At 42.9% G+C, this 16589-nt stretch overlaps 1 protein-coding gene across 3 annotated transcripts in view; it reads right to left on the bottom strand.

Moving 5' to 3' along the window:
- The window catches only part of Ppm1h (protein phosphatase, Mg2+/Mn2+ dependent 1H), a 266367-nt gene that overhangs the window by 43047 nt on the left and 206731 nt on the right, over positions 1-16589 (bottom strand). For all 3 annotated transcript variants that reach the window (XM_071609704.1, XM_027925783.2, XM_071609705.1), the window contains exons 7-8: positions 6929-6992; positions 3221-3328 (exon numbers count right to left, since the gene is read on the bottom strand). In XM_071609704.1, the coding sequence (XP_071465805.1) occupies positions 3221-3328; positions 6929-6992 (172 nt within the window). The remainder of the gene's footprint in view (positions 1-3220; positions 3329-6928; positions 6993-16589) is intronic.

Here is a 16589-nt window from a genome sequence, read left to right as displayed (position 1 = left end):
GAGATTCTCCTTCAAACCATATTGAGCTTCTTCTCACCTTATATTAAAGGTATTTATATGTGTAGATGGGGAGGGGAGTGAAAAGGAGGTTTTCAGTCTGCTTTAAGAAGCAAAATGGTTAACTAGTGTTTCCTGAGATCTCCAGATACTTCTGGAAAGTGGAAAGAGAAGGTGCCATTTAACATGTCTGATAAATGCCTCTCATCCAAGGGGAAAAAATAGAAATATCTGAGTCAAGTTACAAGTCCCATCCTCAGCAGAGTTCAAAGAAACAGAGTTTGAAGTCCCTACTTATTCCTTTTTTTCTGGTGGGAAGTCATTTTAGCAGTAATTTATGATAACAACATCCATGATGTGGGCCAGGAGAGACCAGGAACTCACCAGCTTCTGGGGGCCATTCTGTAGTAATGGTCCTGACCATGCACAATTGCTGTGAGGTCTCAAAGAGAACATCTGTAGGCTCTTGAGCAATGGTTATTTCTACCAAGCTGACCTCATTTAAAATCCTGGGTGATGGCAGGAAATGTTTGTTTTTTTCCAAGTTCAATGTTTACTAGAGATTTCCCTCTCAGTGACCTATTAGGCCCTGTATCTAGAAGAGTTTTAGATGCCAGTTTAAGCTCTAAAGGACTCTAAAGGAACTATCCTGCTCACAGCCCTGCCAAAGGGTTAGGCTGTGGGAGACCAACCTTACACCTGACTGAGTCACACTCTCCGGCTGGGCGCTTAGCCACAGAAATGTGACAGAGCTTTCTCCACCCTTCTTGGGTTCGAGGGTCATGTCCTGTGCATGGGTGTGTCTTGCTACAGCCTCATGGATGAAGCTACACTCACCTGTTTCTTTGTAATATTACCCCTTGCCCTGTTTAGGGTAGAATCTTCCATGGAAGTGCCTTGTGTGTGTCCCCTTCTCTTACTGTGCCCCTGGGTGTGGCCTACCCAGGTGTCAGTCAACCTGCTGACAGTGGACAGCATGAAGATAGACTCAGTCCCTTGAAACCTGACCCCTTGCCTCATTTGAATAGCTTTTCCTCAATAAAAGGGGTCAGCACGTGCTCTCGCTCTCTCTCTCTTTCTGCGGACCCTTAAGGTCAGAGGAGCCGTCACAGCGACCCCAAAGAAAAAGGTATTTGTGTCTCTTGTGTGATTATTTCGTGCAGCCCAGTTAGCCCAGTTTAACTGGAGTGACCCCTGAGCCTTTCAGTCACGAGAACAGAAACCTGGCATTAGGCCAAGATGGCTATTTGTGTCCATAGAAGGCACTGGAGTGGACATATGCTCTGAAGGGTCTGGGAAGACTACTGTGGACTTGTATAAAAGGTAAGTTGGACCAAGTAGGCTCCCCTCTAGAAATCTGGACTGGGGAGACTGAGGAGATAGGTTGATCGGTAGCAGAGATATATGCAATGTGGCTGGCCACATTAATGGCAGAACTCTCTCACAAAGGCTGACAGATTCCTGGTATGGTAACTCTCCAGGACCGCTCTGATTCTAGAATTACTCTACCATAAAGTCTGGATGTTCAAAGACTCCTTTGGGAGACACTGTGAGCGTCTCTTCCAATATAATTTAAGTAAGTATCTCCTTTTCTTTTGGTGTTAGCTTGAGTGGGTTTTTGCTTCCTCCAATCAAAAGAGCCTTCATTAAAAGAGCACTTACAGAGCAGGGGCCTGGTGACTTGTGCTTCTAATCCCAGCTACTTGGGCAGCTGAGACAGGACAATCCTGAGTTTGAGGCCAACCCAGGCAATATAGCAAGACCCTATCTAAAACAAAATATAAAAACAAAACAAACCTCCCTCCCCAAAGCCAGCATCAGAAGCTGGGGGCATAGGTCAGCGTTAGAGCTTGTAAGGTCCTGTGTTCAACTGCCAATCAAAAACCAGCCAACCAAACCTCGAAACCAAAAACCCGGCACCTATTCTTGAGAAAAACATACAGGTGGAGTATATCTAAACATTCTGGCATTTCCAGTGTGAGGCCTGGGTTTACTACTCAATTTCACTGTAAGGCCTTCTAACTCACTCCTTCCCCTTTCTCCTCTACTACAGAAACTGGTAAAGTACCCCTCTTCCCTGCCTTTTACAGCTAAGGAGAAGTCATGTGACACAGTTCTGGCCAATGAGATGCAAGTCAATGTGCTGGATTGATGCTGCCTCTCCTTCCTGTCTTTCATGAGAATGTTATACTTGGGGTTGCTGCCACCGCCTTGCAACCATGAAAGAAAAACCAGAAAACTACAGGGATACCAGCTCTGGCACAGCTGAGAATCAGAACCTGCACTAGGAGCTATCAAATTCCAGCCTTCTTATTATGTAAAAAAAGATCAATGTCTAAATTACTAAGAGATTTTTCTATAACATGGAAGCAAAATCTTTTCTAACTGATATACTCTGCAAGTGAACATTGAACTGTTAAGGTTTCCAGTACTGTAGGAAACTTGAGTTTTAAAAAACCACATGTATATTCAATATGTTTTTTGATTTAACTTGTTTAAACAGCACTTGAATGATGCAAGTTCTCCAGGTAATTAAAATCTAACGAGAGGATAAGGCATACCTGAATAACTGTGATGTAAGGCAGTAAGTGAAAATGCCATTACAGGGCAAAGCTCACTGTGTGTCAGGAGTAGGCAAAGATGTTACTTCTGGTTGGGGTAGGGGAAAATCAGAAGCCCCCTTGGGAGAAGCACCTGAGCTCAACCACAAAGGAAAACAACTGTATATTTGGAGGTCAGGAGGAAGGACAGTCATGGCAAATGGAGTAGTTTTAAACAAATATTGGAAAATTAAAGGTCATGTACAGGAAACAAATTCACTTGGCTGATGCAGGGGAACAAAGATCAGATTAGAAAGTTAGACCAAAATTACAACAAGCCTTGCATGCCAACTGAACGAATCTGGCTTGATTCTCCAACTCAGTGGGGTGCACTGAAGGTTTCTGAGCAATTAGGAGTCAGAGGAGTTCTCTGGGAAAATTCTCCTGATTGCAATCTGTGAGATGGACTGAAGGAGGCAGAGAGGGAGACTGTGCAGCTCTCTGGGCAGGAGGTGATGAGGGAATGAACCAGGGTAGTCAAAGTGAGAATGGAGTGACGTGAGACACTGAGAAGCACACGCAACGTGAGCTGGCTACTGTCTGGACATGGGGGTTGGGTCAGGAAAGGAAAAATAAAAAAATATTTTATAGTTCAAAATACAAATAAAAACCTCAAATGGTACCTCTGGAGCTGAAGACAGGAATGGTTTTATGTAGATGTTGGAGTCATGCACCTTCAGGTCATGGTCCCCAAGTCCCCTGGTCACTCCAATAGTTGCCATTACCCGGGCCTAGGAGTATAAACAGAGGATCATCAGAAATAAATACAGCGTGAAAACATCTTATCACACTCCAGCGGCTATGGGCTAAGAATGATGAAAAAAATTGTCCAATTACTCCTGCCCATCTTTCCATGTCCCTTGCTGTTAACTTATATAGGTAGTTGTTACCAAGGAATAGTGCCACAAAATCACTTCTGTATTTGAGGAATGGTTTTTCTACCAATTATCCTGACCTTATTGAGTTGCTGTTGTCTCTTTGCAGCTTTCTTTTGTAGAGACTAGAGACAAGAGTGCTCAATAAACTAACTCCAATCCATGTATAATGTCTGCAGTTACTGAAATCAGTTCATACCAAACCCAACAGCATCCATCCATCCATCCATCCATCCATCCTTCTGTAACACATCCACACTACAAGTATTTGCTGAGCCCCAGGTTTGTCCCTAGCTCTATGATAGGTATTAGCAAAACAAACAAACAAACAAACAAAAAAATCAGAGGACCCTCCTGTCCTCCCAAAGCTCACTGTTAGGCTTTATGACTAGAAAAAGTAAATTCTTAGCAACTCTGTGACCTATCCTTTCAGTGTTCCAAATTCCCTCTGGGTGGACAGGAACAAAATTTCACTAGTGCAGTAGCTACCCAGAGACCTCTGGGCTGAGAACTCAAGCTTTCTTCAAATTGCTGGGTTTTAAAAAATGTTTTAAGGAAGCAACACTAGTATTCTAACATCTATACAGTCAGCTTAACTATCTCCTGAGATGCCATAGATTTGATGTACCCAAACATTTACTGAGCACCCACTAAGTGATAGGGGAAACAATTTTCTAAGGCCTCATCCTTACTATAAAGGAGCTTGGTAAGGAACATGAGAGGTAATGTCTAACTAGTAACATAGGAAATATGGTCAAGTACTGAAGGACATGTGGACAATGAAGACTATGTGAGTTTACAGGAGATAAAAATTCTGCTGAGAAGGTCCCCTGGAGGAGGTAGCACTAAGCTTCCTGCTGAAGGTTGGATAGCATCAAGACAGGCAGACTCAGAGAGAGGGGGAATGCAAGTCAGAGTGAACTGGGTGACATGGAGCCCAGTGGCCGAACCCTTAGGTCATCAATACTAAATTCCATGTAATGTTGTGGTACAAGGACCTGAGCTTGAAACCTCCCTCTAGTCCTTGGGTAGTAAGAACCCTCACAGGGGTACGGATGAAGTAAATAATGGCTAAGAATCAATACAATCCATTGTCCGATACAATACTTTGTCTTCACCTTCCTATCCTCATTTTCCAAAAGGACTGTGCATTTTGGAGCTGGTCTCAAACCAGAAAGTATCTGAGTAGAAAGGTTAAGGGCCAGAGTCAAAGGGAATAAAATGCAAACATGACATGTGAAGCTTGGGGACCTCTGGTCAGTCAGGCTGCAGAAACCTCTGCTCTGCTGGGAGTCTGGACAGACTTCCTTCTAGCTAAGAGGTGTTCAACGTGAACTGTGAAGATTCTGAGTCCCCTGTGGCCCTTGCACTCTCTCCCTGCCAGGGCAGCTTTCTCTGGCTGGAAAAAGCACATGCCTGTGTTTTAGTTCAAAGAAATCTGATGTTCCTGCAAGTTCCTGAACTTGTTTACAAAGCATACAGGTGTTACCCACACAAATCTTAATAGCTTTTCTGGAAATAAAAAGTAACAGCTGTGAAAGCACTCAGAGCCTCCTGTGTAGGAGTAGGCATGGAGAGAAAAAAACCCCATGAATGTTCTAGAGGGAACTGCATGAAATCATGGAGGCCTCAGACAGGGATGGTGTACTACTTTGGGTCAGGGAGAGGCCACCAATAAAAGTCAAGAGGAGACACAGTGGCTTGCATTTATTTACTTAAGTTGTATTTATTTAAGTTTGTCTTTGCAGTGCTGGGGATCAATCTTAGTGCCTGGATGGAGCATGCTCTCTGCAAGCACTCCTACCACTGAGGTACACCCCCCAGCCCACATCAGCTTTTAAACAGGCCGACAGGTACAATGACAGAACTTGCCAGCTGTTCATCATAGGACTGTCAAGCCTTAACTAACTGAAATGCTTGAGAAACATGATGTTTTCATGACCCGAACTGGAAGAAATCCTTGACCCTTTAAATCTCCTGGCTGATAACCTTCTAAGAACACATCAGTCCATTTTTCTGCTGCACTGAGAGTTTACTGAACAGAACTGCACAACTTAACTTCATACTTAGGCATTTACTGAAGGTCTTCCATGTGTCGGGGTCAGGCTGGGCAGGCACTAGGGCTACAAAGATAACAGAATGTGGTCTTATTGGAACTCACTGGAGAAAGCAGGGTAATGCTGGGAATCTCAGCCCCACAAGGAGCTGCAGAAGCAAGTGCAGGTCACTGACCTGAACCATGAGGCACATTGATGGCACCCATTGTACTGAAGAACACATACTCTTGTCAGGAACAGAGCTGGGCCCTGTCATGACTCTAAGCCAGACATGGTCAATGAAGGCCACGTTAGTGTTTAAAATGATCCCCACCTGGGTCAGATATTCATGTTTTGCTTTCATTCATGAAATGCCTCCTTCCATTAGGATCATGGAGGGGCTACACCAATGAAGACTTTTCTGTGTGCTCTCTCTCTTTCACACACACTCACACACACAGACACACACACTCACACACACAGATACACACACATACAAAACAAAACAAAACAAAAAGCCCACATATGTTCTGCGCAGGAAGGCGTGCTTTGGTTTTCTCGTCAGTCACTTTTCTTGATAACATTATCAAATGCTGCAAAAAATTTCAGTTGAAGATTCTTCTTCATGTGACCACATTTCACTTCTATTTCAAACACTTAGTACTGAGTTGAAATGTATTTGTGTTGAGAGGAAGAAAGCAAAGATTTAGAAGGTGTTTATTCTAATTGGGCTTCAAAGCTTTCTCATCTTTCCTCCATGATTTCAGTCTCCTCCAGGTATCTGCTCACAGAGCATCTGAAGGTCTCCAGTCCTTCCTTTGGTTCAACCCTGTGCCACTCAGTTCTGGCTTCTGACTGGGGCCCAGCTGATGATAGTGTTTGCCACCTCAGTTGGGCTCTGGTTGATGGGATCCTATAGCTTAATTATAGTGAGGCTCTGAGGCACAGTCTGAACTTCCATGGTGGAGCATGAAACTGGTAGAAGGGGACAGATAGCCATGGCTACACTTCTGGAGCTGCCCCTGGCTGGCTGTGCAGCTCTGCCTGAGCTGTTTTAACCTCACAGTCCCAGCTGTCTCCTCTAGCAAATGGATATGCCTCCTAGTCTGCTGTCAGATATAAAATGAAATGATGTATGTGAAAGTAGTCATGTTTCAACACTGTAAAAAGTTACTCAAATGGACTGGGAAGGGGGATGTTATTTTCACAAAATTGACTTTCATCCCTGGAGTTTACCACCCACCTCCTTTTCTACAATCTTGCCACTTCTTGGACCTTCAAGACAGGTGACCTGAAGGATGATGGATGTGGCATTCTTTCAAGCTGGGAAAGCTATAAAATGACGAGCTGCTGCCACAGGCCATGCAGAGCAACAAGGGGACACAGGCTTCTCTCGATCCTGGGAAGCACAGGCACTTACCTTCTTGCCTTCTCCATATATGAGGGGAAACTTCAAGTCATCATCTTCAATGGTTTTGTATGCCCTGTAGGGGGATAAACAACACTGTAGAAAAGGGTTGCACTCAGTTAATGACCCTCTGCCTTGACATAGGTTGCTGGGCCCTTCATCTTCCCTGAGACCCCATCTGTTTTCCACACTGACTCTTTCCTTTTTATTCCACGGAGTTGTTCTCCTTACAGAATTGCGCATGTGTCTTATGCTTAAGATGGAAAGAATAAGTTGGCATATTCATCATGGTGAGAAGGGGAGCTGGGCTTTTCTCCTTAATGTCTTTGTGATTGGGGGAGACCCAGGAGCAGACAGTGCATCTTCATCATCAATCTGCAACCGTGAAACACCAGAGCTGAGGTGGATGGAGTGTGATATGCTCCAGGAACCAGTTCTCACCTGCAGGGGCTTGTCACACCAAAGCAGCCTTGCATTGAGATGACTGCAAAAGGAGTATTTAGAACGTGTTTAATCTCAGGATGATATTCAAGGTTGGCAGAAAGTTTTTTTGTTTCACAATAACTTCTAAATGGCCATTAGGCACACAATAAGAAAATCCAGTTTACATTTCAAGAGTCTGTTTCAGACATGTTGTTCAAATGCCCTACTTGCATATGAAATCCAGGTCTTGCAATTTTGCTGGTTAGCAAGTTAAAAACAAATAAGCAAATAAATCTCGTGCCTGATTATTGGCTACATCACCCTGAGCCAGTACATTCACCTTTTTTTAATTTTTAGTTTCCTCATCTGTAAAATATGGATAATAATAAAGAGCTTGGCACAGAGCCTGTACTTATTAAAAGCCAATTAGCAGCAGTTGTTACTAATATTTTGGCACAATAGTTTCTCCTTCTGCAAAATGGGGTTATTGCTGCTTATGAACCACCTGAAAATGAAGTGTTTTCTGGTCCACAGGATCTTCATTAATCAAACAAGGCCAAAAAAGCTATTAAAGAAGACTAAGTAAAAGAAAGGACAGGTTAGGCATTTCAAGTAGATGCTTTTCTAAAAGAGCCTCCTGAGCATGGAGAAATCCAATTTATTAAATGGCCTCCCAGTCCCAGCTACACTTAGACAACTTGGGAGTGAATACGAAATCAAATTTATGGAAGCTCTCAAAAACAAAAGAATGAAACTCAATTTAAATAATGTGCAACCCCCAATTCACAATAGCTAAGTGGAATCAACTTAGATATCCTTCAGTAGATGAATGGATAAAGAAACTGTGGTACATATACACAATGGAATATTATTCAGCAACAAAAGAGATTAAAATCATGGTATTTGCAGGTAAATGGATGGAGTTGGAGAATATAATGCTAAGTGAAGTTAGCCCATCCCAAAAAACCAAATGCCAAATGTTTTCTCTGATATAAGGATGCTGATTCATAGTGGGATTGGGAGGGGGAGCATGGGAGGATTAGATGATCTCTAGATATGGTAAAGGGGTAGGAGGGGAAGGGAGAAGAATGGGGGTAGAAAAGATGGTGGAATGAGATGGACATCATTACCCTAAGTACATGTATGAAGACACGAATGATGTGAATACACTTTGTATACAACCAGAGATATGAAAAATTGTGCTCTGTATGTGTAATATGAATTGTAACGCATTCTGCTGTCATATATAACAAATTGGAATAACAAATAAATAAATTAATTTTAAAAATAAAGAGGTTACCTCTTAATAAAAATGTGCAACCCCAAAGTTAAGCAAGTTCATCCTTATTGTTCAGGAAGCTATTTGGATACACCATTCTTCCCCAGGGATACAGAATTAGAGAGGTTTTGGCAGCTAATGTACCTGGGCTCAAGTTCAGTACAGTGCTCTCTGGACCTCAGGGTCCTCGTTAATCAAATAAAGCCAAAATTAGGACTCACTCATGGGGTTGTTATGAGGACTACACTGATATAATGCATATGCTGAGCCGAGGAAGTAATGAGAGCTCAATAAAGGCACGTGGTTGCTGCTATTCCTGTCAAGGCAGCCAAGAGGTAATCTAGGAATTTAATTTTCAAAAAAGGAGCTCTACTATTTCCTTCCCCCAAACCTACCCAACTAGCACAAAGAGGAAAAGCACCACTTTGATGTTTTATATATTCACATGGACTATTTTAAACACTGTGGCACACAAGTCACTTGGGGAACAAATAAAGCTATTGTTAGAGTCTAGCTCCAATTTTAGAATTGGCTGGGTTGTAGACCTGTGGATCCCAACCTTGGCTGTACACTGACTGAATCACCTGGAAGGGCTTTAAAATGTCCAGTGACTAGACCTCACGTCAGACAATGAAAGCAGAATCTCTGGTAGGGCTCAGGTATCAGGAGTTTTTAAAGCTTCCCAGGCAATTCCAATGTACAGCCAAGGTTAAGATGCCTGTTGTAGATCAAGATCCATTGAGCTAACATTCAAGATGAGTTAAGCAACATACCCCTCATCATCTTGACTTTTAAGGGTGGCTCCAAGGAGGGGGGAGAGTTGACACTAGAAAGGCCCTGAAACGGCAGGAGCAGGACTTTTAGAGAGGGAGGTGTGAACAGAGAGAAGACAGATGCAGACAGAAAAGGGTACGGTGGGCTCCATAAGCAGAGGAGGCCTGAATTTGAGATCCAGGCCCAGGAGTGTGGAGTTAGACAGGAGGCAGGAGGCAGCAGCTCTAGAATCAAGGACAGGAAATTGATTACAGCTCATGAGAGATTGGCTCAGAGCACTGTGAACTGACTTGAAAAGGCAGTAAGAAAACTGATCTCTGATCCCACCACAAGCCCAGGTAATCAAATTCTCCCAGGGCAGAGACTTTCAGGAGCACGAAGTCCACATTACCACAGCTCTGAAAGACAAACACTCATCTTGCAGTTGTCACTCTTGGGATGGACCAAGGCAACTGAAAATTTTAATATCATATTTTAGCTTCTGCTTTTTTTTATCGTTGGGAACAACAAAAAATTAAAAATAGAAATGATAACCTTGGAAAAGGAAGATTTATTCTGTGTCTGTCTGTGTAGGTTTTCAATCAGGTACCCTCCCTTCTCCCCTGGCAAGAAAGGACAAGGATAAAAATTGTAAATAAAGAGAGAAAGTAAAACACACTGTCTTGTCTCAGTCTTTCTGGGTCCCAAGCAGAGTTCATCATATAAATGTAAGTGGACTCCCATCTACAGTAAAGAGTTCTTGAGTGAAAAATATAAAATACCTGGGGCTAGGGTGTAGTTCAGTGGTAGAGCATGTGCTTACCAGGTGCAAGGCCCTGAGTTCATTTCCCAGCACCAAAAAGAGCAACACAAAACCCTTGAGAGTTCAGGGCTGGGGCTGGGGCTCAGTGGTAGCGCACTTGCCCGGCGTGTGTGAGGCACTGGGTTCGATTCTCAGCACCACATATAAATAAATAAAATAAAGGTCTATCAACAACTAAAAAAAAAAAAAAATCCTTGAGAGTTAAAATGGGCAACTGAATTAGACACTTTCTACATGCCAGGCACTGGGCTTGGTGCTTATTTATAGTGTGCAAAATCTGAGACCCTGCAATGTCTAATTTTACAGATGAGAAAACTGAGTCTCAGGGAGATCAAGATCACATACCAAGTTAGTGGCTGCAAAGCCAGACTCAGGCTTTCCCAGAAAATATACCCGTTATGGTTTAGATATTAAGTGTCCTTGAAAAGCTCACATATGTGAGAAAGTTTAGGTGAAATGACTGGGTTATGAGAGTTAACCTAATCAGTGCATTAATCCCCTGATAGGGATTAGCTGTGTATGACTGAAGGTGGGTAGGGTTTGGCTAGGGGAGAAGGGTCATTGGGGGCGTGCCTTTGGGGGAGTGGACACTTTCTCTGCTTCCTGGTGCCACCTTCCCAGCTGTTTTCCTCTGCCACACCCTTCCACCATGATGTTCTGCCTCACCTTGTGGTCCCCAACAATGGAGTCAGCCATCTATGGATTGAGTCCTCTGAAACTGTGAGCCCCCAAACAAACTTTTCCTCTAAAATTGTTCTTGTCAGTTCTTTTGGTCACAGCAGCAAAAAAAAAGCTGACTACTACAGAAATTGGTACTGAGAAGTGGGGTTGTTGCTGTGACTAATCTGATCATGTGGTTCAGAAGCTTTTGGAGCTTTTTGGAATTTGTGGAAGAAATTTTGAAAAGTTTGGCAATGCAAGCTGGAAAACATTTAGAATGCTGTAAATGGACCTTAATGGGAAATCCTGGTGGGAGTTCAGAAGACCAGAATGTCAATAAGACTGTGGACAGCAAAGACTGGGGTCACGAGGTTTCAGAGGAAAAGAAGCATTCTGTTGGAAATTGGACGAGAGGCCATTCGTGTTATATTATGGCTATTAAGTTGCCCGCATTTTGCCTGTGTCCTGAGACTTTCTGTGAGACTGAATTTAAAGGCAATGAACTTCTTAATCTGGCAGAAGAAATTCCTAGGCAGCATAGTATTCAGGCAGTGGCATGGTTATTGCTAGTGGCTTTTAGCCAAATTTACTGTGATAAGCAGGAACAGAAAGCAAAGCAGAAAGATTTGAAAAACTTGCAGTTTGGCTAGAAAACTGTGAGTAAAACTGGGGCTAAGGAATGTGTGGTTTTTAAAGACATTACAGTCACTAAAGAAATGCCAAAGACAATAAGAGAGATTACTTGAGGGCATCTCAGGAATTGGTCAGACTGCATCCATCTCAGGCTTAAGGGCATAAAAGTAAAAATTCCCGGGGCTGAGGCTGTGGCTCAGCAGGTAGTGCGGTAGTGCACTTGTCTGGAATAGTAGTGCGCTTGTCTGGAACGTGTAAGGCACTGGGTTCCATCCTCAGCACCACATATAAATAAATAAATAAACAAATATTCATTGACAACTAAAAAAGTAAAAATTCCCTTGAGCAGAGATCAGTGGAGTACCCTGCTTGTACCCGGGTGGAGAGGGTTGGGGGGAGTTGGGGGGTGGGGGGTGGCGGTGGTGGCTAGGGAGTTGCTACATCATGCTCAGCCACCCAGGCATTCAGAGGCTGCTGCCAGCCAGGGTTTTAGGAGACTTGACTACTGCTCGAGATGGTGGCAGACCTTGGTGTCAACATGGGGCTGGTTCTGCGGAACTACAGGATGCTGGAGTTCAGTGGTCATGGAGGCTTCCATTGAGATTTCAAAGGAAGGCCTGGGAGCCCAGGTAAAAAGTTCAGCAGGGTCAGGGTGCCTGTGGGCTGCCCCTGAAAGGGTGAAACATGGAAACGTGAGGAGGAAGCTGAAGCTGCAGTGGAGACCTCCGCAACGTCAGTACTGTGCCATGTTTGTTGAGGAAAGCTGCAGGAATGGAGCAGAGACAAGTCAAGAGAGAGGCCATGTGGGCCGCAACCAGCAAGGCCACAGTGGTGGAGCTACACAAGCCCTTTAGGGAGAACATCAGGATGTCATGTGCTCCAGATGTTGGACATGGAGCTACAGAATTTGTTTGCCTAGCTGGATTTTGATCTTGCTTTAGTTCCATCCCTTCTTTCTATGACCCTATTTTTTCACATGGAAATGGTTATTTTGTGCCTTTGTATATTGGATATAGGTAACTTGCATTTGATTTTTATAGGGGCTCACACTGAAAGTTTGCTTTGAGACTTTGGACTTTGACTTTTGGGCAATACTAAAATGTTGAAACTATGGGGACTCTTGGAAATGGACTAAATGAATCTTGCCTTATGAGATGAGCAGAAATTTTGGGGGCCAAGGACAGAATGTTACAGTTTAGATATTAGGTGTCCCCCCCCAAAGCTCATGTATGAAAAAATGCAAGAAAGTTTAGAGGTAAAATAACTGGGTTATGAGAACCTTAACTCAATCAGCGAATTAATCCCCTGATAGGGATTAACCGGGTGGGAACTTGTAGCCAGGTAGGGTGTGGCTGGAGGAGGTGGGCTACTGGGGGCGTGCCTTTGGGGTAATATATTTTGTATGTGGTGAGGGCAGACTCTCTCCTTCTCTCTTTGCTTCCTGGTGCTATGCTCCCAGCTGTTTTTCTTTGCCATGATGTTCTGCCTCACCTCAGAGCCCAAAGAATGGAGCTGGCCATCTAACGACTGAGACATTTGAAGATGTGAGCCTTCAAATAAACTTTTCCTCTTCTAACATTGTTCTTGTCAGTTCTTTTGGTCACAGCAGCAAAAAAAGTTAAAATAATGCCTCAGAAACGTGCCATCAGGGCTCAGCTTTGGGAATATCTCATTCTAGCCAAAGCGTCTAAAAATGAGAACACTACTGTCCACCTCTCAGTGGGTGGCCAGCAAACATTTGAAGAACAAAAGGGGACTTTTGGCAAAGGAGGGAGGAGAATTTTCTGTGAGTGGCAAACGAACAAAGGTGAACACATGTAGATAAAACCAGTGGCTGCTGCTCTCCAGAGTTCACAAGGAAGAGGAAGGGAGGTCAGCAGAAGTGCCAGCCCATGTTCCCAAACTTGTGACTGCTTTCCAGGCCGTCTCCCCTGTGGCCACAAGGTGCAACTGAGCTTTTTCCCACTGAGAACAGGTCTCCCTCAACAGATCTGGGGCATAGGTGAAGGTCCCCTCCTAGCTCCTGTCCTCTTGGAAGTCCTGTCTGCTGTTCTACATACAGTACAGCCCACTTGTAGGCCTGAGTTTATGCTTCCAGCTCACTCTTGGCTTCCATCCTTCTCATCTGGGCGAAGAGAGAGGGCAGAAGAGAGGTTTGCAGCTTTAGAGCTTCAACACATGGAAGCACTCCGAATCTGAGATGAACAGACAATGTCTGGTCTCAGAACCAATGCCTTCCTGCCAGGTCCTAAGATATCTGAAATCCTGATTAAATATAAAAAAACCCCAAACCTCTGAAAACTAGATCACTTACTAGTTTTATAATAATATAACTGACCAGAGATTTATATTCAAATAATGACTTGTTACAAGATAGCAAAACCCAAAGGCTCAGGAAAGATATTTTAGAATACTCTTATTATTTTGGGTCAATTCCTTTATGAATATTTATGAAGTCAATTGACAAAAGGATAAGATGAAAAAATAAATGCGAGTCTTAAAAGGGGCTCCTAAATTCTTGGCTTTCCCTAATTCAGAGGCATTATCCTCAGAAGTTTCCATTAAACTATTTTTTTTTTCTTTAAGTAATAGTTTCTCTTGCCATGTTGATTATACAAAGTTGAAAAAAGAAGCCACAATCAATCTGGACATATTGGAAGGAGAAGCTCCCCAATGAATATGGCTGACAGGCCACCAAATCACCCATACTGAGTGGAGGAACCCCTTCCACAACATAGCTTATCCTGGCCTCTATTGAAAGAACTGTTGTAGACAGTTGTTGTCCTACGAGCTTTGCAGTACTTAACGTGAGCTCATTCAAGTGAAGAACAGAATTGGTAAATTCTTCCTTAAACTGACCCAAAGCCATTGGTACATTTGGTATGTATTATGGAAGAACATGAATTAAATTCAGTATCTCTACTGCTTGAGAGCTCTGCAAATATCTGGAAGAGCTTTTCCCTTCCCTAATTCCCTCACCTATTTTTTACAGGACCCAGGGGACCATCCCTCACTGCTCAAGTTGCTATTCATTCAACAAATACTTATTAATTGAGCACCCAAGTACTATGGTAGGGGTCCTCTGGGGGCTTTACAGTTTGTCTGCAACCTCCAAGAATTGAACTCAGAACTGAAAACACTTAAGGTGAGTCTAAATAAGGATGAAACTATTCCTTTTTTTTTTTTTTTCTAATTTGGACTTTGCTTTTTCCAAAATATTAATGAAGCTGTTATCTGCATTATGTGCATGCACATGTGTCTGTGTAGGTGTGATTTACAGTCTTAGATTAAGACTATGAGTGAAAACCAACCAACCAACCAACTAACAAGACACAAACAAATAAAATAGACCCAAGTCCACAAGAAAAAAATGTCCTGGAGAGATGTTTTGGCTCACAGTCTCCTCTAGTTTATGTTGATGTTATACAATGATGGTTTACCTTGAATGGAGATCTCTAGTGCCCTTATTAATTTTATATTGCTAATTTCAGTCTTTTCTTCTAGTCCACTGAGAGTTTTCTGAATTCAGATCCTTCCATCCAAAATGGCAGCTCTCTGCCACATCATGTTAAATTTGATAAACAACTCTGCCATCTTTAGCCAGATCACTGAAAAGAATGTTTAGTGGAACCAAGCCATTAGAGACCTTCCCTTAGGGCTAAGCTAACCAGACAAGGGGTGTATAAGTTCTTGGAGGTGTAGGGAGGAAAGCGTGTGAAATTTGAACAATCATACTCAGCATTATAATTCTGTCTTATGAAAAAAAAAAGGTCTATCAATTTCCTTTTTAATACAATCAATAGATGATAAAGTGCTTAGGAGAATTTTGTGTGGTGGAAAGACACAGAAGGTAGACTCAACAGAGAGTGGACAAGGAAAAATAAATGATTACAGTGGGTGTACTTAGGCTTAAAAAAAATACTGAACCAGTGTTTTTCAAGTGTTTTTAACTCTTCAGAGCTAGCTCTCAGGCTCTCTAGGAAGCAACCTAATCAGAGCTATGTGTTTCACTGTGTTGTACAAAAGGCTAAGAGAAGAAATAATCAGATTTTCTACATTCCAAATGCAATGCACACTATTTCCATGATCAAGCATCCCAGAAACCTACCCAAAAGGAAAGATTATGAATTGAGCTCGACCTATTAGTGAACCCAAGGTGGCTCTTCTGATTCTACCACCTCTGATGTTCCTTCAAATTCCTCTTACTTCCAAGGCAAGATATGCTTTCTCCATAGCATAACCTTCTAGACTGAGGCTCCCTCAGTGGCCACAAATCAGGCCCTCTCAGTCTGACCTGATACTCCAGACTTCCAGGAACTTCTCCCGCCTTCCCCAATGACTTGCCTTGGTTCAGATTGCTTATCCTCTCCCTTGATGGTATTCTCAGTAGTTTTACAGATTTTGATGTTATTTCTGGAGTCCTGGCTTTGTAACTCCTAGCCCACTTTCCCCATCAGCACCCTGGTCACAGAGACGGCACCAAGAACACCCCTCATCTCTGAGATTCAAATTCTGAACCATTTCCCCTTTCTTGCTTCCCTGTTGTGGTTCTCAGGCCAGTTCCCTTCTACGGACCTGCTATTCTACCTACCTTCTAGTTATGCTTCCTCCTAATCCCAACTCTACTTGTGACCAATCTTTCTGATAGTTTTTTTTTTCTTTGCTAGCAGCCTAGAATGACTCACCATCTTGATTTGCCAGAAATACAATGAAAATTGAGTAGTTGGCCTATTAACACTATGCCAATTACTATAACTATTTGTATTTTCAAAACAAATCCAGAATCAGAAATTTTCAACTCTTCATGACCCCAAAGTCCCAGCACCATCATCTCTTCCGGCATGACTGTAATTGGCTCACGGGGCCTTTGTGCAATAATCTAGGCAAAAGGCAGTGGTGCCAGGACAATATCACTAGAGTGATAGCTGAAAACTGTTCGTATTTGTCCCTTACCTCTGTTCTCAGAGCAACCAGGGTAATTATTTTAGAATGTCAGATCATGTCATTACTGTACTCCAATCCTCCAGTGGATTCCCACCATACTATAAAGTCAAGTAATCAAATAGCCTTCTTTACAATTGCTCCCCTCCCCCAAATTTTTG

This window comes from Marmota flaviventris, chromosome 3 (assembly GCF_047511675.1).
Source record: "Marmota flaviventris isolate mMarFla1 chromosome 3, mMarFla1.hap1, whole genome shotgun sequence".
NCBI classification, from domain to species: domain Eukaryota; kingdom Metazoa; phylum Chordata; class Mammalia; order Rodentia; family Sciuridae; genus Marmota; species Marmota flaviventris.
Note: the sequence above shows the minus strand (reverse complement) of the source record. Positions and strands in the feature narration are given on the sequence as shown.